The sequence below is a fragment of the Squalius cephalus genome (assembly GCF_949319135.1).
Source record: "Squalius cephalus genome assembly, chromosome: 14".
NCBI lineage: Eukaryota > Metazoa > Chordata > Actinopteri > Cypriniformes > Leuciscidae > Squalius > Squalius cephalus.
In genome coordinates this window covers 3,830,205-3,857,046 of record NC_137135.1, presented here as the reverse complement: position 1 = coordinate 3,857,046, position 26,842 = coordinate 3,830,205, and the positions used below count along the sequence as shown (strand labels likewise).

The 26,842-nt window shown below is 36.8% G+C and overlaps 1 protein-coding gene across 3 annotated transcripts; it reads left to right on the top strand.

Moving 5' to 3' along the window:
- The first annotated feature begins 1,327 nt into the window (after nt 1-1,327).
- On the top strand, nt 1,328-25,479 carry LOC307171531 (thrombin inhibitor rhodniin-like). Of its 3 annotated transcripts, XM_079893218.1 has the most exons (9): nt 1,328-1,422; nt 1,839-1,864; nt 1,946-2,052; nt 2,191-2,275; nt 2,371-2,480; nt 2,600-2,684; nt 2,780-2,889; nt 3,000-3,085; nt 25,450-25,479. In XM_079893218.1, the coding sequence occupies exons 1-8, from the start codon at nt 1,383-1,385 to the stop codon at nt 3,064-3,066; spliced, it is 630 nt and encodes a 209-aa protein (XP_079749344.1). In that variant the 5' UTR covers nt 1,328-1,382; the 3' UTR covers nt 3,067-3,085; nt 25,450-25,479. The 3 variants fall into 3 exon arrangements, with proteins under 3 accessions (XP_079749344.1, XP_079749343.1, XP_079749345.1); XM_079893217.1 differs by lacking the exon at nt 25,450-25,479 and having other exon boundaries at nt 3,000-3,403; XM_079893219.1 differs by lacking the exons at nt 2,191-2,275; nt 2,371-2,480; nt 25,450-25,479 and having other exon boundaries at nt 1,329-1,422; nt 3,000-3,402.
- Nucleotides 25,480-26,842: the final 1,363 nt, after the last annotated feature.

The following is a 26,842-nucleotide window of genomic DNA, read 5'->3' as shown; positions in this document are numbered from 1 at the left end:
GGACTTGCTGCACTGTTTCAACTGCAAAATTCTCTTCTTATGCAAAATATTATTTATAAAACTGCCAATGTCTAAATATGATTTTAGCAATCGTTATGTGAAGAATTCTAATATAAATGTGACCCTGGATCACAAAACCAGTCACAAGTCGCACGGGTATATCTGTGGCAATAGCCAACAATACATTGTATGGGTCAAAATTATCGATTTTTTTTTTTATGCCAAAAATCATTAGTATATTAATTAAAGATCATGTTCCATAAAGATATTTAGTAAATTTCCTACTGTAAATATATAAACATTTATTTTTGTGAGTGAATGGAGCACAATCGCGAACACAAATGCACAACTTTAAAGGCGATTTTCTCAATGTTTCAATTTTTTTGCACCCTCAAATTCCAGATTTTCAAATTGTTGTATCTCGACCAAATATTGTCATATCCTAACAAACCATACATCAATTGAAAGCTTATTTATTAAGCTTTCATGTGATGTATAAATCTCAATTGCTTAAATTTGCTCCATGTGACTGGTTTTGTGGTCCAGGGCCACAAATATAAATGAATAGAGTCAGGCAAGATGCAAAATTGCTATCCAAGTCCAAGTCTAACATTTATTTTCACATTGTCATGACAATGTTGTGATGAAATCCCTCAGTAACGATTGTATGGGTTTCAGTATTCTCACATGTCCAACATGGCTAAAAACTGCAAACCTCAATGAACAGAAAATACAAACAACTCATATAATACTGGAGTCCCTGAGGTTGGTGATGATGATAAAGGTAAAAATTTGATACTTTTAGGCCCTATTTTGTATATTTTATTAGTGCCTCATACAAATTTTGCAGATATTTATGCATCATATTTAAAAAAAAAAAAAAAAAAAAAAAAAAAAAAAAAAAGAACAGCCTTGGATTGGACAAGATCCAAATATTTGATAATATGTGTAGCATTTGCACAGAACATTTTCTTTGAAGAAGCTCTGAAGAAAGTAGTTCCCCAGTTAAGCAGTTCAAACTAAAGGTGTTGAGTAAACCTACCTCTGTGTGTGTGTGTGTGTGTGTGTGTGTGTGTGTGTGTGTGTGTGTGTCTGTCAAAATGGATTTTATAAAATTGGTATCGAAAAAAGTATCGTTAGGAACCGGTATCGAAACTGAGGTATCGAAAATGGCACCGGATCGAAAGATTTTGAACGATACCCAGCCCTAATCAGGATGGCAGCTGTCCTCTCGCACCGGTGCTTGGCGCCAGGAGCGGTGATCGGGAACACCTGGTTGCGCAATTAGGAAATCCTACGAAGGCTTATTGTATTGATATAAATAGGCGGATCATTTTATCACTGCTCATATCGTCAGTAAGTTGACTCTCAGGTTGTGAATAATGTTTGCACGAGGAATCATCGTCCTTCTCTGCGTCCTAGGTGAGTAATGTAATGATTTCATTTACAAAACAACTGATGTTAGGATGTTGATAATTTGCCACATGAGGACCTGCGATACACACTGACACTCAGCAACAGTCTAATGTGGCTCATAATGAATCAATGTGGTTGTTTTAATAAAGTATGCACATTCTTTAGAGACTTAATTCACCATTGCTGAAGTAAGATAATCACACTTAATGTCTGAATGTCACTTTTTTCAATTTAAGTATAGTTCACAAAAACAAGACTAAAGTTCAGTTTTTGTAAAAAAAAAAAAAAAAAAAAAAAAAAAATAGACCATATTGACTTTCATTGTATGGGCCAAACAAGAAGTTGGCATGTATGTTATTTGATTTCCTCTTGCCATATCATGATAAACTTTAATCCTTGTTTTTCCTTCTTGACTCAAACAGTGGCCATATCTGATGGAGCAAGAGCGGTGAGTAAATAAAGCCTGTAGAGTTGCTTTCCTCCAGGTGCAAATGACAATAATGTTTTTTTTTTTTTTTTATGTGACAAGCCTGATTGCAAGGGCGATCCTGACGTATGCACAATGGAGTATAAACCCGTGTGTGGAACCAATGGAATAACATACGGCAATGAATGCGAACTGTGTGCTGCCATCAAGTGAGTTTAAAAATGCATGCATTTTAAAATAAAGTACTGTAGGTTTAAAAACAGTTTAGAGTGGGTCACTTTCAAACTTTAATTTTCAATTTAATCTTTTTTTATTTTATTTTTTTTTATTTTATTTTTTTTATAAAGGCGTTCATGCACTCAAATCTTAATCCAGAATAAAGGCCCGTGTGAGAATGCACAAACAGTGGCCATATCTGATGGAGCAAGAGAGGTGAGTAAATAAAGGCTGTAGAATAGCTTTTCTCCAGGTGCAAATAACACTATTTTTATTTTTTTACTTTTTATTTTTTTATTAAATGTAACAAGCCTGATTGTTGCAAGTACCCGTCTGACGGATGCCCAGAGATATATAAACCTGTGTGTGGATCCAATGGAATAACATACGGCAATGAATGCGAACTGTGTGCTGCCGTCAAGTGAGTTTAAAAATGCATGCATTTTAAAATAAAGTACTGTAGGTGTAAAAACAGTTTAGAGTGGGTCACTTTCAAACTTTAATTTTCAATTTAATCTTTTTATTTATTTTTTTATAAAGGCGCTCATGCACTCAAATCTTAATCCAGAATAAAGGCCCGTGTGAGAATGCACAAACCGTGGCCATATCTGATGGAGCAAGAGAGGTGAGTAAATAAAGGCTGTAGAATAGCTTTTCTCCAGGTGCAAATAACACTATTTTTATTTTTTTACTTTTTATTTTTTAATTAAATGTAACAAGCCTGATTGCTGCAAGTACCCGTCTGACGGATGCCCAGAGATATATAAAGCTGTGTGTGGATCCAATGGAATAACATACGACAATGAATGCACATTGTGTGCTGCCATCAAGTGAGTTTAAAAGTGCATGCATTTTAAAATAAAGTACTGTAGGTGTAAAAACAGTTTAGAGTCTGTCACTTTCAAACTTTAATCTTCAACTTAATCTCTTTTCTTTTTAGGGCATCAGGCACTCAAATCTTAATCCAGAATGAAGGCCCATGTGTGGGATGGCAAAAAAAAGAATGATTCGGCTTGACAGACCTTTAGTCAGCTACTCATGTCTCATTCATTATGACCTGAATGTGTTATGATTTAATCAATTAATAAATGTTGCCTATTAAAGCTGTTCTGTTGTCTCCCTCAAATCTTGGAAAGACACAATAAAACAGGTGAATATTGGAAGGAGGTCCCCAAACCATATCAAGAGCAGAATATCATAAATGTTTTTTTTTTTTTTTTTTTTTTTACTCCTGTTAGATTATTTGTCAGGTAGACTATCTGCAGCCTCAAAGCTTTCAGTTAGAAACCGAGACCGTGTAATACCATAACAATCAATTTTATTAAAGAAGGGTCATATTTATACACAAGATAAAGCAGATTCATCCACAATGGCCAGGCCATCCAGTCATATACTCAAGATCAACCTCTGCCTTATAGGGCATATTAAGAAATATAACAAGAGTTGTCAGATGTTCAAATGTGTGTTAAAGGGACAATAAGTAACTTTTTAGGTATTTTATTATCTAAAATCAATATTTTTATTCATAAATATGTCCTCAATGGTGTACAAATACCTCTGCCAATGATCTGACTTATCCTCGTAAACGAAGAATTTATTATCTTTATATACATTTTTTTTTTATTTATTTTTTTATTTTTTAATTTTTTAATAGGACGGGTAAGTCCACGGAGGCTTCCATGTAGTTCTGCCATCTTGAAAAACTATAATAGCAGAGAGGGACAAAAAGTACTAGGCCAACGCGTTTCCACAACGCGTTTTCGTTCAGAGCCCGCGTCACGTGACTGAAACCAGCAGAAACGGAGCAGAGCAGTGAGAGGTGCTTTTGTCACTGCCCCGGCAAGTTTAAAAGGCTGCACTGCACGGTTAAGTCACAGGATAACGAGTCCTCTTCGTCGAAAAAGTCCACAATAAGACCGTAAAAGGAAACGTGATCGGAGATTACAAAAACAAGGGTTATTATAATGTCGGGATAGCTAATGCAGGAGAAAGCTTTCAAAAGAGACGCTGAAGTTGCCTGCTTTCTTCTCGACAGGTAAGTCAATGTTAAGGTCTTAATTACAGGCTTTTTATTTTTTTATTAGCCTATATAGACCAGCGTTTCCCAGCGGGGTGACGCGGCACCCTGGGGTGCTTCTGGCGAGAGCAGGGGTGCTGTGTAAAAAAACAATTTTTACCATCAATCTCGGATCGTCGGAAGTCTCTAACAACAAATAATGCGCACAAATTTATAATAAAAATGCAAATCATAAGTTTTCGGCGTTGAATTGCGGAGGTTGCGCTTGCGTGTGATTTTATTCCCGTGCCTTATTCCCAGTGCGTCAACATAAAGCTGCCTATTTTTCATTGATGCGCTTACAGTCAAATACACACGAAAACATTGTCACAACGTCCGTCTTGCCGCATATTCACATAAACACATCGGTTATGTCCGTGCTGCTGTCAACGCAACGCGTGCGATTAATGTTTTTCAGTTTAACGCGTTAAAAATATTTAACGCAATTAAAGCAGCATTTTTTCTGTCATCCTTTGGCTAGCGTTACATTATATAGTCACGTTCTTCTTCATGCAAATGCTTCTACCATGCAAGCGAGAAAATACAAAAGAGAATGCGCTGTCCTGTGATGCTGACACGACGCGCGCCAGACTCGACTTCTCTTTCGCGCTTTCGCTTTGAGTATCCTCATCAGAGCAGTCTTAAATTAGTTAAATAAAGTCTTAAATGAACGTTAAGAGTTGTGAGAAAATGGGACGCGTGTGGGATCCACATGTGACAGTGCAGCAGTGACATCAGAATCAAATAACACTTCATTCATAAAAAGATGCCATTAAACAATTATTTGAAATATACTGTCTTTATGATGTTTCTACATTAATTTGGAGATTTACTGTGAAATTATTAGGCTACATAAAATATAGTAAAAACAAGCTATCTTGTGCAATTATAACAAAATTATCCCAATAATTATCACATTATCCCAATTATTATCCCAATAATTATCCCATACACTGAGTGAGCAAACATTTAGGTGAGATTTGCAATGGTAATTGAGCAATGTTTATATATGAATAAAAAGCCTTAATTGAATATGTCAATATGTAAAGTGATCTCTTCAGAAGAAAGTAATGATTTCCTAGATTTTAAATGGATGGACAAAAAAAGAAAAGAAAATAATAGATAAAAATATCTATATGACAGTAGGCCTATAAGTTTTTCCCTGTGGTATTGAAAATTGATTTTATTTATTTATTTATTTATTTATTTATTGCTCAAGTCATACATAAATGTTTCATTCATTCATTCATTCATTCATTCATTCATTCATTCATTCATTCATTCATGCATTCATAACATGCATGAACGAAGAAAAAAAAAGGAACAGCAAGAAGAAAATCTTATGGTACCTGTCATTTATTTGTGCACATCAAAAATTAAATAAAAAAACCCCCAGCACATTTCAAGGTATAGTATCAAAGTAGTATCTCTACTATTGAGTAAAGTAGAGAAGGCCCTATAAACAAGGTTGTAAGTTTTGTTTGTTCAAAACTGTAACATTCGTTTGTTCGTTGTGTCAAGTTGTAGTTTGTTTGAAATAACAAACCAGTTCACCCGAAGGAAAACTCGATGAAGTGCTATTAGAGGACATCCTGTCATAGCTTTTTGGTACATAATGGCTACCGTAGATGCAACACACATTTGAAAATGCGAGAGCACTATTCATTTGATTGCAAAATACAATTTCACCACTAGATGGGAGAAAATCCCACTTACTGTCCCTTTAAGTGTATAATACGGACTAGTTCTTGTTTTGTTTGAGTCTATGATGTGCAGATAATATAACATAACGGAAAAAAGTTAATATTAACACACCCTGTGCAGAAAACTCCACTGAAATCCTCAAGTGCGCTCCATAAGTGCCCTGTGAAGTGTACAAATTATAGTATTAATATATTATTTAATGAAAATACAAATTACTCAAAAGTAATTAAATGCATATTTCAAATACCTGTAATTAAAATACTGCCCATACCATCTAAAGTGATGTTTCAATCTGAAGGGAGTGAACAAGACCCGTGTGAAGGCCCTGCAAACAGCTCAGGGAATACGGGAACATCCATACATCACTTCACAGGAACTGGAGAGGAAAACTTACCCACCAATCATTTCACATCTCTCCAATACTTTCATAAGTTTTAATATAATTAAGGTGGTGAAAATGACGAGGCTTAGATGTTATTATTGATTTTTATTAGTTTATTTAAAAAGCATTTTTCAATACTGAAGCCACATTTTCAAAACTCTTCATACAGTCTGCATTAGCAACATGAATCTTGGCCAAACAGTTCATCTCACCTCCAAAACTCACTCAGACCAACAAAACACTTCATATATGTCTCAAAATAAGCTCGTTCCACCATGACACTGGCAACAATTCTCATTCAGAAAACATACATGTCATTCATAACACACTGATCTAGAAACACTAACAACAGGCAGAACTGCATAAATGATGAACTTCTCTTTAAAGTTTGAATGGTTTCTCACATGAATCAGTATTTCTTTTGTTATGTCCGTGTCAGAATGCAGCTGTGTTGGTTCTGTTGTTGTTTCTGCGGTCTCCTCTTCCTCCTGTAGGATTGGTCCTGGACGTAATGCAAGGCTGTTGGTTGTTGGACTAGAGAAGAGACCCGGACTGTAAATTCCTCTGGATGAAGCTCTCTGTCTCTTTCATTGCTCTTGACTGACTGTTGCTGTGCTGTGTGATAGATGGTGATTTCTGTGCTCTTCTTTGTGTTTAACTGAGTGCTGTTACACACTTTTGACACAGTTTGCCCATTATGTGAAAACATCAGTGTCCCGTTGATCATATCTGTATTCCTTCTTAATTATTTGAGAATCCGAGTGGGGAGAAGCTTTTGTAGGCCTAAAGTCCATCACTTTTTCTCCTGTTTATTGGTTAAATAAGGAGATATGTCATTGTATGTTGTTTCTTTTATTTGGTTTGTAGGGAAGTTAGTTTTTTGTGTGGGAAAGTTAGTTTCTGTTGGTTTATTAGTTTGGCATTAGCTCACCCCTGAAAATTTTGCTGCCAAATATTTTGTAGTTTTCTTTTTTTTTCAATAATTTCTTTTGTTAAAATCGAAAGAATATTGCTATGAAAATAAACCAGAGAACAAGCAAAGAAAAATGGGTAACTAAGAAGTATTGTTTTGTCATTTATGTTACAGCCGATGTTATGGATGTTCCCGTATTCCCTGAGCTGTTTGCAGGGCCTTCACACGGGTCTTGTTCACTCCCTTCAGATTGAAACATCACTTTAGATGGTATGGGCAGTATTTTAATTACAGGTATTTGAAGTACGTGGTGTTTTCTGCACAGGGTGTGTTAATATTTTCTTATTTCTCAGACTCCACTTTTGACTATTCTTGTGTAACTTTTTTCCGTTATGTTATCTACACATCATAGACACAAACAAAACAAGAACTAGTCCTTGGACACACTTATACACTCAACGCACACACATTTGAACATCTGACAACTCTTGTTATATTTCTTAATATGCCCTACAAGGCAGAGGTTGATCTTGAGTATATGATTGGATGGCCTGGCCATCGTGGATGAATCTGCTTTATCTTGTGTATAAATATGACCCTTCTTTAATAAAATTGATTGTTATGGTATTACACGGTCTCGGTTTCCAACTGAAAGCTTCGAGGATGCAGATAGTCTACCTGGCAAATAATCAAAAAAAAAAAAAAAAAAAAAGCCCAGACCATTTATGATATTCTGCTCTTGATATGGTTTGGGGACCTCCTTACAATATTCACCTGTTTTATTGTGTCTTTCCAAGATTTGAGGGAGAAAACAGACCAGCTTCAATATGCAACATTTATTTATGGATTAAACCATTACACATTCAGGTCATAATGAATGAGACATGAGTAGCTGACTAAAGGTCTGTCAAGCTGAATCACGTGCCATCCTTTGTCACTCCTGTAGATGTTCATTTTACATTGGCCTTCCTTCTGGATTAAGATTTTAGTGTTTGATCCCCTAAAAAGAGAGAGAGTTTAAATTGAAGATTAAAGTTTGAAAGTGACAGACTCTAAACTGTTTTTAAACCTACTGTACTTTATTTTAAACAGCATGCATTCATTGCCATATGTTATTCCATCGGATCCACACACGGGTGCATATTGCATTGTGCACATGTTAGACGAGTATACCTGCAATTAGGCTGGTCACATTTGCACAGTTATTTGCACTTGGAGAAAAGCAATTCTACAGGCTTTATTTACTCACCTCTCTTGCTCCATCAGATATGGCCACTGTTTGAGTCAAGAAGGAAAAACAAGGATTAAAGTTTATCATGATATGGCAAGAGGAAATCAAATAACATACATGCTAACTTCTTGTTTGGCCCATACAATGAAAGTCAATATGGTCTAATGTTTTTTTTTTGTTTTTTTTTTTGTTTTTTTACAAAAACAGAACTTTAGTCTTTTGTTTTTGTGAACTATACTTTAAATCACACTTAAAAATGTCTGAATGTCACTTGTTCATTTTCATGTGTCCTATTTTAGCAATGGTGAATTAAGTCTCTAAAGAATATGCATACTTTATTGAAACAATCACCTTGATTCATTATGAGCCACATTAGACTGTTGCTGAGTGTCAGTGTGTATCGCAGTGTGTGGCAAATTACCAACATCCTAATATCCGGGTTTTTTTTTTTAAGAAATCATTATATCACAACCTGAGAGTCAACTCACTGACGATATGATCAGTGATAAAATGATCCGGCTATTTATAGCTTATACTGTATTTGTCCATCCCACCGATTCATCACACACACACACACACACACACACACACACACACACACACACACACACACACACACACACACACACACACACACACACACACACACACACACACACACACACACACACACACACACACACACACACACACACACACAGAGGTAGGTTTACTCAACACCTTTAGTTTGAACTGCTTAACTGGGGAACTACTTTCTTCAGAGCTTCTTCAAAGAAAATGTTCTGTGCAAATGTTACACTTATTATCAAATATTTATTTATAATATTTGTTTGCACATTTATCTGTCTCGTCCAATCCAAGGCTGTTCATTTATTTATTTTTTAATATGATGCATAAATATCTGCAACATTTGTATGAGGCACTAATAAAATATACAAAATAGGGCCTAAAAGTATAAAAAATGAAACTTTGATCATCATCATCAACCTCAGGGACTCCAGTATTATATGAGTTGTTTGTATTTTCTGTTCATTGAGGTTTGCAGTTTTTAGCCATGTTGGACATGTGAGAATACTGAAACCCGTACAATCGTTACTGAGGGATTTCATCACAACATTGTCATGACAGTGTGAAAATAAATGTTTGCCTTGGACTTGGATAGCAGTTTTGCATGTTGCCTGACTTTATTAATTTATATTTATATTAGAATTCTTCACATAACGATTGCTAAAATCATATTTAGACATTGGCAGTTTTATAAATAATATTTTGCATAAGAAGAGATGCAGTTGAAACAGTGCAGGAAGTCCTCAAGTTCAACTCACTATTTCATTATTTCCTAAAATCACCAACAGTGTTTGATGTTCTTTAGTGATTATGAATCATGAATTATCACCCTGAAGTTTAGCACCTTTGCTAAAGTAGGACAAATGAAAATGAAAAAGTGACATTCAGGCATTTTTAAGTGTGATTTAAAGTATAGTTTACAAAAATGAAATAAAAAAAAGACTAAAGTGTTTCAGACACCGGTTCACAGGGAACATAGGATATAGTCGTAACCTGAGACGTTTTTTAATGCTGTTGTTGTTTTCTTGTTGTTTTTTGAAAGAAATTAATACTTTTACTTTAAGGCAACAAAGATGATTGATCAAACAGTAAAGACGACATTTATAATGTTACAAAATCTTTCTATTTCAGATAATCAAAGAATCCTGAAAGAAATTTGTACACATCTGTTTTCAACATTGATAATAATCAGACATTTTTCTTGAGCAACAAATCATATTAGAATTATTTCTGAAGGATCATGTGACACTGTAGACTGGAGTAATGATGCTGAAAATTCAGCTTTGATCACAGGAATAAATTGCATTTTAAAATGTATTTAAATAGAAAACATTTATTTAAATTGTTAAAATATTTCACAAGATCACTATCTTTGCTGTATTTTGGATCAAATAAATTCAGCATTGCTCCTAAAACAGAAGCCCGTCGTTCCCTTGGGCTTAGTCACCCACTACTCATTTGCAGTACAATCCTCGGGTTGGTCCATATGTGTATTCCCACATAACTCCTTCGAAGAATGTGGCTTCCGCAGCGTTTCCTCCCTCAGATCCGGCACGCTTTCCCAGTGTTATCCAATAATCTCACTGTATGGGTTATCACGGAACAACAGTGACAGATACACTGTGTAAGCCCTCTCCTATCGTCCTTCCAGGCCAGAAGGTGTAGAGGCTTACACAGGGCGCTGGATGGGGTGCAGCAGCTGTTAGCTGTACTAACCCTTTAGTAGGGATTCCTATTTGTAGGTCTGCGTCGACTGACTGACCGAAGAGGAACGTCTCGGTTACATATGGTAACCTTCGTTCCCTGAGGGAGGGAACAGAGACGCCACGTCCCGTCGCCACATCTGCTGCTGCCCGCCGGGGCGGCCAGCTTTTCAGGCTTGGCTCTGAAGCAAAAAACTGAAGTGCAATCACACCAGCTGCTCGTTATATACTCGCGCTGCAAGGATGAACAGCTGATGCAAATGATTGCATGCCAATATGCATTGGCTTGTTTTGGTTTCACTAAGTAGATTGGCCTCTCTAGCGAGATTCCTATTCGTCGTTCACCACGACGTACGTGTCCCTTCCCTCCCTCAGGGAACGAGGGTTACCATATGTAACCGAGACGTTCCCTGTCACATTCCTCATGATATTCCCAGGGAGGGTCTTTGTCTCTTCAGGTGTGAATCACAGCATTATTCATGATGATTCACGCACTCCCCGCATACAGCCATTCTGACAATAAGTGTCTTACAAAAGTTAAATGACTATATATTGTTTTGTATGAAGGAGTGCTCAGGATGGTTTTCATATTGTTTTGAAGAAAAAACTCTAGGCAACAAGATCCAGTTTTGAAAAGCCTTTTGAACAAATGTTTACTATGTGTTATATGGCCTTATTTTCGTGACTTAAAATTTTTGTTTTTTAAACCATGCATAAACGTTATTTTCTCAAAACCACAAATTTTGATGTATATGTTGCTCATATATTACTGTAGCCCTGTTTGTGCAGTCTAATCAGACTTTAGCCATTAATATGTTTTTAAGCAACTGAAAAAAGCACAAATGTCAGGATATGTCAAAACATATTCAGGGCCCCAAAATACCCTTAGGGCCGAGAGGGTTAAACAACTCTTCTTGATGGGCCGCTAGTTTTTGAATAGCCCCACTACTTGAAGCTAAGGCTGGCACATTCTTTTCACCTTCCTCTGACCAGGTAATCACATCCTTGAAAGATATACCCCTCTGTTCCTTAATGGTCCTTTTCAAACAAACTAAAAACCAGTTCCTCCAGAACAACTTCTGGTTGAGGTACACAATTGCGGTCCCTTCTCAAAACCCTCTCCAACTTTTCCAGAAGAGCATAAGTATATGCCTTAACCGTCTCTCCTGGTCTCTGAGTGGTTTCGTAAAACTCCCTCAGTAGAGTACCAACTGGTGTTCTGTCGCCATACATGTCAAGGAGCACCTCAAATATGATTTCTGGATCATTTTCCGTTTCACCCAGTATCAACTTTACAGTTAGCTTCCCCTTTAACCCATTTAATCCCAAATTTTTCCCAGACACAAGAATATCCAAATCATGTGTCATTAGTATCCCTTTGAAACAATCAATCATCATTTTTAGAAATTTTCATGGAAAAGTGTGTGAAAAAGTGTGTTATATGTTCGGTCACAATTGTGACCGGTGGGATACTGTGTTGTATCAACCATTGGACAGACTGAATATAGTCTATTTGACCTGTGCAGTGTGTTTGTGTGTGTGTTTTTGTGTGTGTGTTTCTGAGTGTGTGTTTCTGTCTTGTGTGTGTGTGTGTGTGTGTGTGTGTGTGTGTGTGTGTGTGTGTGTGTGTGTGTGTGTGTTTGTGTTTGTGTGTGTGTTTGTGTGTGTTGTATCAATCATTGGACAGACTGAATATAGGTCGATTTGACCTGTGCAGTGTGTTTGTGTGTGTGTGTTTTTTAGTTTTAATTTATTGATTAATGTTTTTATGTGCATTCGGCTGTTGCATAAAGTTGTTGAGTAAAATCATTCTTTAATCAAAACACTTGTTCATATTTTATTAACCTCAGTATTTTAGGAAAAGGCGACAGATGTTTCAGGGAAAGTGAAGAGGCAATGGATGAACAAGTGTGTGTGTTTCCAGCAGAGGGAGACAACATTACGCAAATCATGTCATGAACATTCATTTCTATAATTTCTCCCTCCCACCTCTGAACGGTTAATCATGATACACTCGTAAAAATAAAGCTTCTTTGTTTGCATCAGTGTTTCCATGAGGAACCTTCGACATTCCCACTGCACGTTTCTTTATGGTTGAAAAAGGTTCTTTAGATTATTAAAATTTTCTTCACACTAAGAAAAAAATAGTTATTTTAAGAAGATCTCTGGAAGGTTCTTTGAGGCTATTTTCAAGATGAATATAATTTTAAAGAGTAATTTAGCCAGCAATTGAGTTCTGGTTGACTCTTAAAGGTTTGTTTGTCATGATCATGAATCAGAGGATGAAGAAGGAGGAATACTTCTAGAAAACATCCTCCACTCAGTAATTCAGTGCAAAACAATTGGTTAAAACAACAACAATAATAAAAAAATAAAAAATAAACTATAAAGTAAATAAAATAAATAGTTATAATTTTTAAAGGATTTTTACCTCTGGTGCTCTTTGCATGTCAGTCAAAAATGACATAAATTATATAAATGAAATTAACTATACTATATTTTAGTTTGCTAATGTTTTTTTATTTAATCTTTTGTATTTTAGTGGATTTTATGGTACTAAATTATATTTACACTGTATTTATAATCCATTTATTCACCTGAAAATTAAATTTCCAACTTAAACTGTGGTAAATCTTGAACACTGTAGAGCACAGAAGTTTGATCTCTTTTCAAAGACGAAACTTGAAAAATTATTGCTGAAGTGAAACAAAGTTTTTAAAAAGTGAACTTAAAAAAAGTTACAGAAATTTAAGTTTATTGTCATGAAAAAAATTAGCAAAAATACTATTTTAAATATTATGTATAGAATATATATTTTCAAAAACATGTTTTACTCTAAAACTGTGAGAAAATCAAAGCCATAAATCTAAACAAGTTGTGTTCAAACTTTTAGGTTGATATCTCAAAAATAGAGCTTTCAGTGAGATTTTGTTTGACCGCAGTACCAAAAGTTTTCACATCTAAATCAGTCTGGCCAAAACAATCATGATCATACACCTGAAGTTATGCAGACATAATTCTCAAACTGGGTAAAGTGTTCGAAGTGATCATTCATGACTCATAATCACTAAAGAACATCAAATACTGCTGTTGATTTAATGAAATGAAATAGTGAGTCTGTGAGTTGAGGTCTTGAGGTCTTGCTGCACTGTTTCATTCAACTGCATTTCTTCTTATGCAAAATATCATCTAATTTAAAACTGCTGTTGCCTAAATATCATGTAACAATGGTTATGTAAAGTCTTCTAATATAAATATAATTGATCAAGTCAGGCAAGATGCAAAACTGCCCAAGTCCAAGGCTAAAGTTTCTTTTCACATTGTTATGAAGAAATCCCTCAGTAATGATTGTACGGGTATCACAGGATTCCTGCGGATCCTTAAAAAGGATTAAATTAGTTTTTGTTTTGTTTTTAATTTAAGGTCATAAAAAGTATTACAAAGTCTTATTTTTACTAATAAGAGGTCTTAAATTTTACATGATACTTTGACTTAGACATATCTAAATAATGTGGTCTTTCCCATGAATTAACTTAACCCTTTCATGCATAGTGGTCACTACAGTGGACAGCTAGTAAAAAAGCATTTTCTTGAATTTGCACGGGTTTTTATGGCAAAGTTGCACATCAACCTCTACAGTGGACCCTGGTGCATCATCCTATACATTGCAACCAAGTGGCAAGCCGTTGTGTTTTGTGTATTTTTTCCCCCTCCAAACCAAGATGGCCAAGGGTCAGTCAGAAATGCCAAGTTGCTCCGGAATATTCCCCCATTCCTTCTGTCCTAGGAGACTCTTGTAGGTAAAAATATATATATATTGCAGCATCAAGCAATATCTAATGAGTCATATCACAGTTAAAATTTCCAAGTTTTGATTGGGAGAAAAATCGGATTAATCACATGTCCACTGTAGTGGACCTCATGCATCAATGGCTATATTTCAGCTACAATTCATACTACTGTGAATATTGTATATTTGTATTATTAAAATGTAATTTTTATTGACATCAAAAAAAGTTATGTGATTACATAATGTATGTGACTTGTAATGCATTACTTGTGAGATCAAAAAGTAATCTGATTTTGTAATGCACGTTATTGTAATGCGTTTCTTTACTCGTAACATCAAAAAGTAATCTAATTATGTAATGCATGTTACTTGTAATACGTACTTTACTTATAAAATTTAAAAAATCTGATTACGTAATGCATGTTACTTGTAATTAATTACTTTACTTGTTAGATCAAAACGTAATCTGATTAGGTAATGCATGTTATGTGCAGGGGTGTAACAAATTTCTTAGTTTTTTTATTGATACAATTTTAAGCATCTATAAATCAGTTTGGTACCTTGCTCTGTAATTCTTGAGACCTATCCAGTTAGTTTTCCTGAAACTGCATTCTCCAGTTTTAACATAGTCACTGCTGATTGTATTTCAAAATTAGTAATGGCAAGTACCCTCAACCCAATCCCAACATCTGTTCTTAAGAGGTGTCTCTCTTCAATTAGTCCCCTCATTTGTAGTATTGTGAACACCTCTCTTACAACTGGTATTGTTCCAAAAGCCCTAAAGGTTGCAGCTATTACGCCAGTCCTTAAAAAGCCTGGATGTGATAAGTCAGACCTATCAAATTATAGGCCTATCTCAAATATGCCCTTTCTGTCACGGTTCATGAATTCGCCGTCTCTTCCTCGTCTCGTGTGATTGTGTGTAGTGTGTATGGTTAGTGTGGGTGTGTCCTCCGATTACCGCTGATCATCAGCACCAGCTGATTCCACTCTACTCACCTATATATTCTCAGTGACTGGTGTCTTGTGTTGTCAGATCGTTGTGGTGTTTGCCGGTGTTGGGTCCTGTCCTGTTTGGCGCTCTCTCGTGGTCTTCGTTCCAGTTGGATTTGTCTCTTTGTGTCTTCGGTTCCTGACTTTAGTTATGGTGAAATGAAGCTTTGTGAAGCACCGGGGCTTTCCCCCTCGACTGTATCATAAAATAGTTCATTACTCGAAGCTTTTCAACTCGTTGCAGACTAACAACATCTTGTGGTCAAAAGGTGGAAAAGCTGCCTTTCTGTCCCAGAAGACCTTTTTTTTTTCATTTAATAAATCACTTTGTGCTCTGTAAACCACAAAGCAATACAATTAATTCTCATAATTCATGTGTTAGTGTTGATGTAGTTCTTATACAATGTATGAACAAACAACTGTATGAATTAATTTATGAAAAAAATAGTAATAAATGGGACTAATTCACTTGTACAGAAACAATTCTTATGAATCTGCTTTGATCTACAAATGCAGCCTTATTCACATAAACTTTAGCCTCAGTCCTAGTCCTACGAGTTCATAGGCAAGGCTCATGTAGGCATATATAATCAAAATAAAAGAAAATTGTGTGGAATGGTGAAGTGCTTGTGAACTGGGGAGCTGGCATTTCATTTTGTGGGTAATTTAATAGATTAAAGTAGATTTAATAGATTAAAGGAACAGGACTTGTTCAACAGTGTGAGGGCTAAGTCTATTTCTTTTTTTATTTACTACTACTGAAGGGCATGACACTCGAAACCTGCTCAAGGGGATTGCGCTATTTTTTAATCTGAATAAGAAGCAGTCACTTGACTTTGTGTGGAAATGAAGCTTCGGACGTCACAGATCATGTGGTTATGGCAAAACGAATCAAGCTCTTATACACTGCTTCAATGTGTGATGTTTTATTTTTTTTTGATACAAGCTTCGAAGCTTCGGTGCCGAACGTCACATCACTACCTGACGTCATCATCTCACTTCTGGATTCACGGACTCCTCATTCATCTGCCATCCACCATCAGCCCGGTTGCCCATCGAGGTCCCTGCGTCACTCTCCTGCCCTGTGTGTCATGTTTGTGTGGACCTGACGTTTATTTATAATAAACATATTTTACCTGCATCTTGCTTCCCCTCGCATTCATGACACTTTCTTGCTAAGGTTTTGGAACATGTTGTTGTGGCACAACTCCACTCACACTTGTCATCCAACCTTTTCAGTCTGGGTTTAGAAAGGGACAGTATAGAGACAGGCTTGGTTCGTGTTATGAATAACCTGCTTGTCTCAGCTGACTCTGGAGGCTCTACCATCTTAGTCTTGTTAGATCTCAGTGCAGCTTTTGACACAGTGTGCCATTCTATCCTGCTAAATAGGCTGGAGAGCTGGCTTGGTATCACTGGTACTGTGCTTAACTGGTTCAAATCTTACCTCACTGATCGTTTCCGGGTTATTGTCTTGGGAAACAACAAATCTGAAATTGGACAAGTCCGCCATGGTGTTCCTCAGGGAACTGTCCTGGGTCCCATATTGTTTAGTGTTTATATGCTTTCTTTGGGGAAAAAATATAGGAAATATGGTTTGGGGTATCACTTTTAATGCTATTGATACTCAAATTTACATCAGTTCCAAATCTGATCCTATACTGTCCCTCGGAGTGTGTGCAGGAAATAAAAACGTGGATGCACCATCATTTTTTAAAATTGAATTCTTCCAAGACAGATATTCTACTCATTGGCACACCTGCGGCTACTCACAAAGTCAGAAATTTTTATTAGATTATGGATGATAGTGTTTTATTTCCATCTTCTTATGCTTGTAACCTTGGTGTGATCTTTGACGCTCACCTAACACTAGACTCACATATTAAGAGTATTACAAAATCTGCATTCCATCATCTCAGAAATATTGCAAGAATTAGGCCCTATCTTACTTTACCTGACGCTGAAAGGCTTATTCATGCATTTGTTACTTCCAGGATTGATTACTGTAATGCACTATTTGGTTTACCTGCTAAATCTATAAAACGGCTGCAGTACATCCAGAATTCAGCAGCACGTGTGCTTACATACACTTCACCACGTCAGCACATTACAGGCATGCTTTATAGCTTGCATTGGCTTTCTGTTCAGTCGTGTATTGCTTTTAAAACTCTCACACTAACATACAAACCTAAGCCCCTTCTTATATCTGTGACTTAGTCACGCGCCTTCCCGTTCCCTTCGGTCTACTGATTCACTTACTCTTCAGCAGCCTCCCTGTAGATTAAGATCTATGGGGGAGAGAGCTTTCTCTGTTGCGGCACCCAGGTTATGAAATCACTTGCTCTTATTGTTAGAGATGCTCCCACATTAGCCAGTTTCAAGAAGTTGTTAAAAACTCATCTTTTTAAAATTGCTTATATAGACTGTCATGATTAGTATTTTACTGTGTTGTACTGTAATGATTATTTTTGTATTACTCTTGTACTTCTGTATTTTATTTGCTTTCACTGTCTGTAGCGCTTTATATTATGCGCACACACACATGCAGTTCATTTAAGTGAGCAGTAGTTCTTTATCTCAGATTCTCTAAACTGTTAAACATCACTCTGTATTTTGCCAACTAAATACAATTAGGAAAAACGTTATGCTTTTGTGGGTCCATTTTAAAGGGATAGTCATCAAAGAGTAAAAAACTGTATTAGCCTAAACTGGTGTAAAGACCACCTATTGGCCCAACGACGGAATCCAACGGTGTGGGTGAAGGTATAATGCGTTTATGTCTGTTCAGTGCGTGAAGTTCACTTTATTCATTAGAATTTAGTTTCAATATTACTTTAGCTCTACGCTTAATCTGACTCCAATTTCAAATGATAATCAAATTTAGATCATGTTTCTTATTAGAAAATAATCATAAATATTGATTATGACATCATTTAGATCTTTAATTATTCTGAATATCCCATATTTCCAATTATTTATTCATTAGGACCCGGTATTGCTTTGAGACGTCACGTCGCAAATGTGCGCTCACGATCACAAACTTAGCAAGTTCTGAAATAGTCAGAGGGTGCCGTGCGACCTATTTTACCCTTAAGCGGTCGCTCTCTGCTTACTCATAACAGAAGGTGTACTTTTTTTAATAGTCGCAAAAATGCAACGTGCTAAATCAGTGATAGTCAGAAATCGGAAGGTCTCCTTAATGATGTGCTCCATGCTCCATTCATTAGTGCCTTCGGTTTGATCTATCCTGGAAGAGATTTGTGGAAACAACAGATTACACATTAATCTACTAGGAATAATGATTTCAGAATAATGCAGAATAATTCAAATATCACATTTTATTTGTCAGGTAAAAATGTATCATGCCAATTACACAAGTAAATGATTAAAAGCCAATTCAGAAATAATAAATACATGACATCAAACACTCAAAGATGACTCTAAGAGTAAGCAATGCATTCCTGACAGAGACACACAGTGGTGTGTGAATGTGTTTCAAGTGTAAGACTCGGGGAAAACACTGACACAGCACTGCATGGGGGTTTTCCTGGTTACAGGTTCCCACAGACTGCTCTGTCACCTACCCTTAAATACCCAGACCAGAACAAATATTTTGTACAAATATTTTTTAGAGTTGTTTTGGGTCAATTCATGTACCCCAGGGGGTGACACCTGGTTTCGGGGGAGAGGAGAGAATTATCAGATATCTTGAAGAGACACCACCCAAAGAGGTGAACAGACGTTTTCATTCTTTCTTATAATACCAATGACTGCAATGAAATTAAGACCACTTTACCAATCGCACTGAGACATTTGAAATGATACCTAACATGAAAAGGAAAAACTTTAGATTCACAAGATACATCATATGTGATATATAGACAATCTCAGTGAACTTTTAGTGACTTGAATCAGGAGGAAAGGAAGGGAGGAGGGAGAGGGCGATGCAGAGATAAGGAAGGAAAAAAGTTTGGACAAGACAATGTCCTGTGCTCTGTCTTTGCGATCTTCTGTCCAGGGTGTGTTTTATTGCAGATGTGAGTTTTATCTCAGATTTTGTCTTAGCAGGAAAATCAATTATTACACTGGCATATGTTATTCACTCATTGTTTGCTCTGTTGTGTCCTTATTTTTCTGTAATAAATATTTTTTTCACAGGAACTAAATATTACACAACATCCCAAAGTAAAACTCCCTTTGATGTGATTACATGGAATTACAATGACGACTGATGTCATGCGATTTTGGCAGCATAAATAGTGGACCAGAATCAATCTATGAGACAAACTGCCTGATAATACAGTTTATTTCATCCGGGCTTTGATCACCAGCACAATGACTACAGCAATGCCAGAACATGGAGAATGGAGCACAGAGGAGCTCGTCACTGAAGACGTGAAGAAGTTCTGCTTTGAGGTAGGAGACAGAAAATCACTCATGTAGTTTTTGTTAAAGGAGAACTCCGGTCAATTTTAACATTGAGCTCATTTTTTGTAAATTTGGAGTGTCAGTACAGAGAACAGCGACAAAAATCGGTGTTGCCTACACCGTGTTATCCTCTTTTTAAAATTTGCACCCTGTTGACTTCAATGGGGCAAGTTTTAAACCTGCTTTTAGCCTCTTAACATCCTTGATGTGTCATTACAAGTGCACAGGTCATGTGAGTGATTCCTTCAGAGTGAACACGGTGAATCTGACTGCAGTAGATGTGAAAGATATGAATAAAAATGATGTTATTTCAGCCAGCGCACATACCTGTATTTACATCCTGTTTTCGGCTGAAGTCCACAGTAGTCGATTGTCAAGTTCACGCGCATAGGTTTAGTACGTACGATCATGCGCCCGAACTCGACAATCGACTACTGTGGACTTCAACCGAAAAGCACATTGGCTGGGCACTTGTAATGACACATCAAGGATGTTAAGAGGCTAAAAGCAGGTTTAAAACTTGCCCCATTGAAGTCAACAGGGTGCAAATTTTAAAAAGAGGATAACACGGTGTAGGCAACACCGATTTTTGTCGTTGTTCTCTGTACTGACACTCCAAATTTACAAAATTTACCGGAGTTCTCCTTTAAAACATAAACTACATATTTTGGTGCTGTAAAATGTGAGGGGAAACTTGTTTTTGTTGTCATTTTTAAAAGAACTGTTTTCCTTTTCACTCAAAGTCACAATATTTTTTACATGATTTTTCTGGTATCCGAAGGAAAGACGTCACATAAATCAATCTTTTTGAAATAATAGTAATAATATAGATGAATATAAAATGTGACTTTTTTGTATTTTTTTTTAATTCAGATGAAGCCAGACATAGAGAAGGAGGTTGGAACCAATTTAGATTTTTTCGCTCCTTTAACCTATAGGCGTCTGAGTTTGTTGGGAGGAGAACACACTCTGGTCAAGGTAAGTCGTGTTTTATTTTTTATGGATTTTGAGCTTATGATTTCATCACTGAAACTCTAATTTGTATGTTTCTATTATCATCAAGCCAACTGTGGCAGTGTGTCCTAAACGGGTGCGAAGTGTCCAGTAATTTTTCCGTCCTCTCTGAAAGTTAAAATGCATCAAGTCACTGTATAAAGTTTCTCTGCATTTGGAGCCTATAAGAGAAAACTTCTCTCACCGTTGTAGCGTTGCTGGACACTCAAACCTCTGAAAGAGATCTCTGTCACTGTAGCAGAACTCGCAGAGATGTGCTTGCTGTCATGGAAAATAAATGTGTTCAGGTCGCTATCAATGTGAACAGAGTTTACATGGAAGAGATCATATAAATGTATGTCTCTCTCTCTCTCTCTCTCTCTCTCTCTCTCTCTCTCTCTCTCTCTCTCTCTCTCTCTCTCTCTCTCTCTCTCTCCCTCTCTCTCTCTCTCTCTCTCTCTCTCTCAGGTGTACATCGGAGTAGATAAGTGCGTTCATGCGATTTTATCTGTAATTATCTATGTTGGAATGCCAAAGAGTGTGTCTGGAGTCCAGTACCATAAAACCGCCAGTGAACCTCTGATCCCTTTTGAATTTAAAAAGTAACAGCATTCAGAATATAGTCTGTCTGATCTAATAACAGACACACAATGAGCTGCCATACTGTACAGAGGAACTATTGAAAACTGTTTCATTCATCAATATTAAACTCAATATTCAAACCCTCCAGTGTCTGTGTCAGTTTATGAACAACACCAAATCCACTTCACTTTACTAAAAATATTGCTGAAATAACTAGACATAAATGTTTCTCTATCCCAAATTGTCAACAATAGTAAAAGAAAAAAAACTGCTTTTTAAAGGGTAACTAAACCCTAAAACAACTTTTTTTAGTTAATGATCTGTAAGACTGGGGCTTCATTAGTGCTGTTCATTGATTCAAGTACATTTTTTTTGACATTTGGGTTTAAAGTGTTTTAATTCTACAATATATGGTGTAAAAACGCCTGAGTGCTGCCCTCTTCAGGTTGAACGGTGGCTACTGCAGTTGAATTTTCCTATTGAAAGTTGTGGTGCCGAGTGACGTAAGCAGGCACCAGCTCACCACGCCCTTGGCATAGGCTCAGCCCCTGGTATAAAAACATCTTCTTGCAGCAGCATCCAACGTGATACCTTTTGGCCTGCCCTGCTGTATATGAGGGCCCTGCAGTGGTGTTTCAGGACCAGAGGGTTTTCCCCGAGGGGGAACCCATTTCTATAATGTGTTTTTAAACAACAAGTGTTGTTTTTACTGTGCTTTTACTACAAATACCACTTTGGAACTAATTGTACTACTTTGAACCTGATATAAATCTGATTAACTGATTGAAGGTCAATAGCACGTCATGTGACAGACGTGTTTAATCACCCTAGTTTCACAAGTTCACATGTACATGAAATCAGATGTAGTATTTTAAGCGTATTTGGCATGCTGTCCGGGGGAGGGCTCCGAGCTCGGAATTTGGCCCGAACCCAGAGTACTCCCCCTTTTTACTGGGACAGAAACCAGCCGAGAGTGAGGTGATGGGGTGGTGGAGGGATGCTGTGAAACTTGTCATGAAACTTGTCATCCTTTATTTATACCGGCTTCCTCTTGTGCTGATTGGTTGATTACCTGAACGTGCGCTTCCCGAACTTTGTTACATAAAACTTAGTTTAGTAAAGTGTTTTGAATTAGAAAGCAATGAAACGCAAAGCCTCCGTGGAGATGACAGATATAATGCAGTGACTGACCATGAGGAAGCTAATCTGATTAATATCGACAAACACAAAATACATTATAACAAACATAATTGGGACAGTACATTTACGACGACTTACCAACATCTGGCACACGTGAACTGATGCCAAATATCGCAATGTATTCAATAAGAGACTTCTTCAGCACGATTTCCTACTGATAAAATTTGCGTCTGTTGTTGACGCCACAGGTCTCCCATTGAAAGCAATGGGGTTCCCAATTCGTCCATAGAGTGACGCAGAGGGGCGCCTTTGGCGTCTTCATATTGACCATGCTCGACCATGCTTCAGTTTTTGGGAGTGAGAATGGGTTGTAATGGGGCACTAGGAGTGGGATTTAAAAATACATTAATTGTAGTAAAAAGGACCTTCGGCTTTTCAAAAATTTTATAATATCTGTAAAATTTTTGTACTTTGTACAGAACATCTTTTTTGAAGAAGCTCTGAACTCAGAAAATAGTTCCCCAGTTGAGTAGTTTTACTGGAACTGAATGATTTGGTGGAATCAGAGAGATTAAACTGTATATGTTATCCATGATTGACTTTGTACAACTCAAGTGATTATTCATTGGAAATTACATACACCCATGCCCGTGTGGACTTGCCATTGGGCTTGACTGGGCTGCAGCCCATGGGTCCCGTCCAGTAGGGGGCCCCCCTCCCTTACCCATTTTCGTTCGTTTGTTTTGTTCGGTTGACTTGTATGCCAGATATCCAGAAATTATTAGTCGTATTTCCACTGTCTGGCCATGTGCGAGCGAGGGCTATAATCAGCCCAAACAAAGTAGCGACTTGAGCGCTTGAAAACAAAATCATACATACTATAGTGCGCGTGCACGCGCCGAACGCGAAAAAAAAAAACATTTAGTCCTAACGAGTTCCCGTTTTATATATTTATAATACAAGCCTATGATATGTGAGTTATCACACCAGCAAGAGTGCTGTTTTTCCAAACATCTGCACAATCGCAAATGTGACATTTATACAACAGTTCAATAAAGTTACTGAGTAACTTTTATAGATATATTCTGTTTTTGGTCCGTCAAAGAAAACAGAAGAAACAGCAGGACTGCTGCGCCTCCGAGCAACACGTGTTTTGTTCCTCAAAATATCTGCATTTTTGACTGAATCAGATGAAAAAATTATTAAATTAGGCTACCCATTCATAAATACAGTCGTTTGCTAGGTTAAACGAATTAGGATTTTTAAACGAATCGGTTGAATAAAGGATTCAACTCCATCATTAAGATGGAGACTTGCCGCCACCTACTGGCGGTGTTAGTTTCATAGTTAAAACGTAGACTTATTTCATTTTTTTTCAATCATTTCATATTTCTACATTAAAAAAAATTACATTTAAAACATTAATCTCTTAACATAATTTATGCAATTATAATTTGCTGTGTAAACATGCCATGTCTAAACAGCCTGTGTCAATCCAAAAATGGATTTTATTGATACTGACTTCCTTTTATTTGGTCATAATAGCCATACACCATCTTTGCATTCTGATTAAATTTGTTGACTAAATTTAAGAATCTGACATAAGAGGACAGATAGCTATGACAATGAATTTAAAAATACTGTTTTCTCCTGGCTTTATTATTAGAGTTTTAATCATCTCAATCGAGAGAGCATATCCTGCATTATATTATATTATAATGACTAATTAATATTAGCCTACCACAAAACTTTGGTTATAGGCATGTTGAATATTAATTGTTCTAGGAACCTCAAAAGCATATTTTAATTTTTGTGTAATTTGTGCTATTCCATTATGATGTTTGTAGCGTAAGTAGGGCCCAAACATAAACTCAAGCCCAGGGGCCCCCAGCCCCCTAAGTCCTGACCTGCAAACCCCTACCAGCCAAAGTAAATACATCTATTAAACAGGTGTTGAGTAAACCTCCCTCTGTATGTGTGACGTGATGAATCGGTGGGATGGATGGTCCGCTCCCACGTTAAGAGGCGGATACAGTATTGATATAAATAGCCGGATCATTATATCACTGATCATATCGTTTTAGTGAGTTGAATCTCAGGTTAGGAATAATGTTTGCATGAGGAATCATCGTCCTTCTCTGTGTCCTAGGTGAGTAATATAATAATTTCATTTACAAAACAGTTGATATTAGGATGTTGCTAATTTGCCACATGAGGACCTGCGATACACACTGATACTCAGCAACAGTCTAATTTGGTTAATAATGAAGAGTTTGATTGTTTAGTCTGCACATTCTTTAGAGTCTTAATTCATCTTTGCCAAAGTAGGACAACTGAAAAATGCGTAAGAAAAGTTCTGTTTTTGTCCTACGAAACAACAGTAGACTTTGCATGGGTAAAACAAGAAGTTAGCATGTATGTTATTTGATTTCCTCTTGCCATATCATGATCAACTTTAATCCTTGTTTTTCCTTCTTGACACAAACATTGGCCATATCTGATGGAGCAAGAGCGGTGAGTAAATAAAGGCTGTAGAATTGCTTCCCTCCAGGTGCAAATAACTCAAGGTTTTCTTTTTCCTTTTTATGTGACCAGCCTAATTGCAAGTACTCGTCTAACATATGCGCAATGCAATCACGCATGTGTGGATCCAATGGAATAACATGGCAATGAATGCACACTGTGTGCTGCCATCAAGTGAGTTTAAAAATGCATGTATTTTAAAATAAAGTACTGTAGGTTTAAAAACAGTTTAGAGTCTGTCACTTTCAAACTTTAATCTTCAATTTAATCTCTCTCTCTTTAGGGCATCAAATACTAAAATCTTGATCCAGAAGCAAGGCCCATGTTAAATGAACATCTGCAGGAGTAACACAGGATGGCACCATGATTCAGCTTGATAGACCTTTAGTCAGCTACTCATGCCTCATTCATTACGACCTGAATGTGTAATGGTTTAATCCATTAATAAATGTTGCATGTTGAAGCTTTTCTGTTTGGTTCTGTTTTTACTTTTTAAATCCTGGAAAGACAAGATGATAAAATAGGTGAAGATTTACTTTGAAGGAAGCACCCAAACGATATCTAGAGAGCAGAATATCATAATAGGTGTGTGCCACAGGTGTAACTTGTGGTTGGGACGGCTGGGACATGTCCCCACCACATTTTCCCAGGGTCGATATTGTCCCCACCACTTTTTTGAAAATATCTGGTTGCACAGATATGCATAATACAAATGAAACATCTCCAGTTTGACGTTAATTTGTCTTAAATAAGAGGCAATCTGTCGCTGTAATGTGTTGTTTTTTAAAGTTCCCCTTTTGTAAAAATCAAGTTTTTAATGTTGTTTATATGTCTATGTGGTGTGGTGTTATGAAACACTTTAGTCTGGTCGTTTACACCTCAGAGTTGGAAAAAGTCTTAAGAAATGGGAGTGTAAAGCTGTGGAAAATTGGGAGTGTAGAAGGTGGAAAAAGGGGAGACAACCAATAAAACACAGACCTGCAACACACTCATTATACAGACACATGGATATTAAAATATGACCACGGAGAAAAAAAGCAAAAAAAAAACCTGGCACAATGAAGCATTTTAAAAATCTAACCCTTCATAACAACAAACTCCCAAAACGAGGCAGAAACGCAGAAGAACATTTATTAAATTTAAGAGCACTAACCTACTGTAAGCTCTGTCTACATCAGAATAATCCATTGTGTCATCACGTTTATGATCAGTACAGCTGTATCAGTGTTCTTATATGCACATTTTCCATTTGTGCGCATTCACGGTGCTGGTTCATGTTTAGAGCACTAGAGTATATGAAATACACTATATTAAAAAATGTATTGGGACACCCCTCCAAATCATTGAATTCAGGTGTTCCAATCACTTCCATGGCCACAGTTGTATAAAATCAAGCACTAGGCATGCAGACGCTTCTACACATTTTTTTTGTTGAAAGAATGGGTTGCTCTCAGGAGCTCAGTGAATTCAAGCATGGAACCGTGATAGGATGACACCTGTGCAATAAGTCCATTCCTGAAATTTCCTCACTACTATTCCACAGTCAGTCCTCACTACTATTCCTGTTAGTGGTATTATAACAAAGTGCAAGCAATTGGGAACAACAGCAACTCAGCCATGATGTGGAAGGGCACATAAAATCACAGAGCGGGTCAGTGCATGCTGAGGCTCACAGTGCGCAGAAGTCACCAACTCTCTGCAAAGTCAATAGCTACAGACTTCCAAACCCTATGTGGCCTTAAGATTAGTAGTGAGCTTCATGGAATGGGTTTCCATGG

Bases quoted from the DNA above. Each gene is read 5' to 3' on its own strand.
- LOC307171531 (XM_079893218.1), top strand. From the start codon at position 1,383: ATGTTTGCACGAGGAATCATCGTCCTTCTCTGCGTCCTAG. The intron at 2,276-2,370 runs GTGAGTAAATAA...AAATGTAACAAG, and splicing joins TATCTGATGGAGCAAGAGAG to CCTGATTGTTGCAAGTACCC. The intron at 2,890-2,999 runs GTGAGTTTAAAA...TTTTCTTTTTAG, and splicing joins ACATTGTGTGCTGCCATCAA to GGCATCAGGCACTCAAATCT.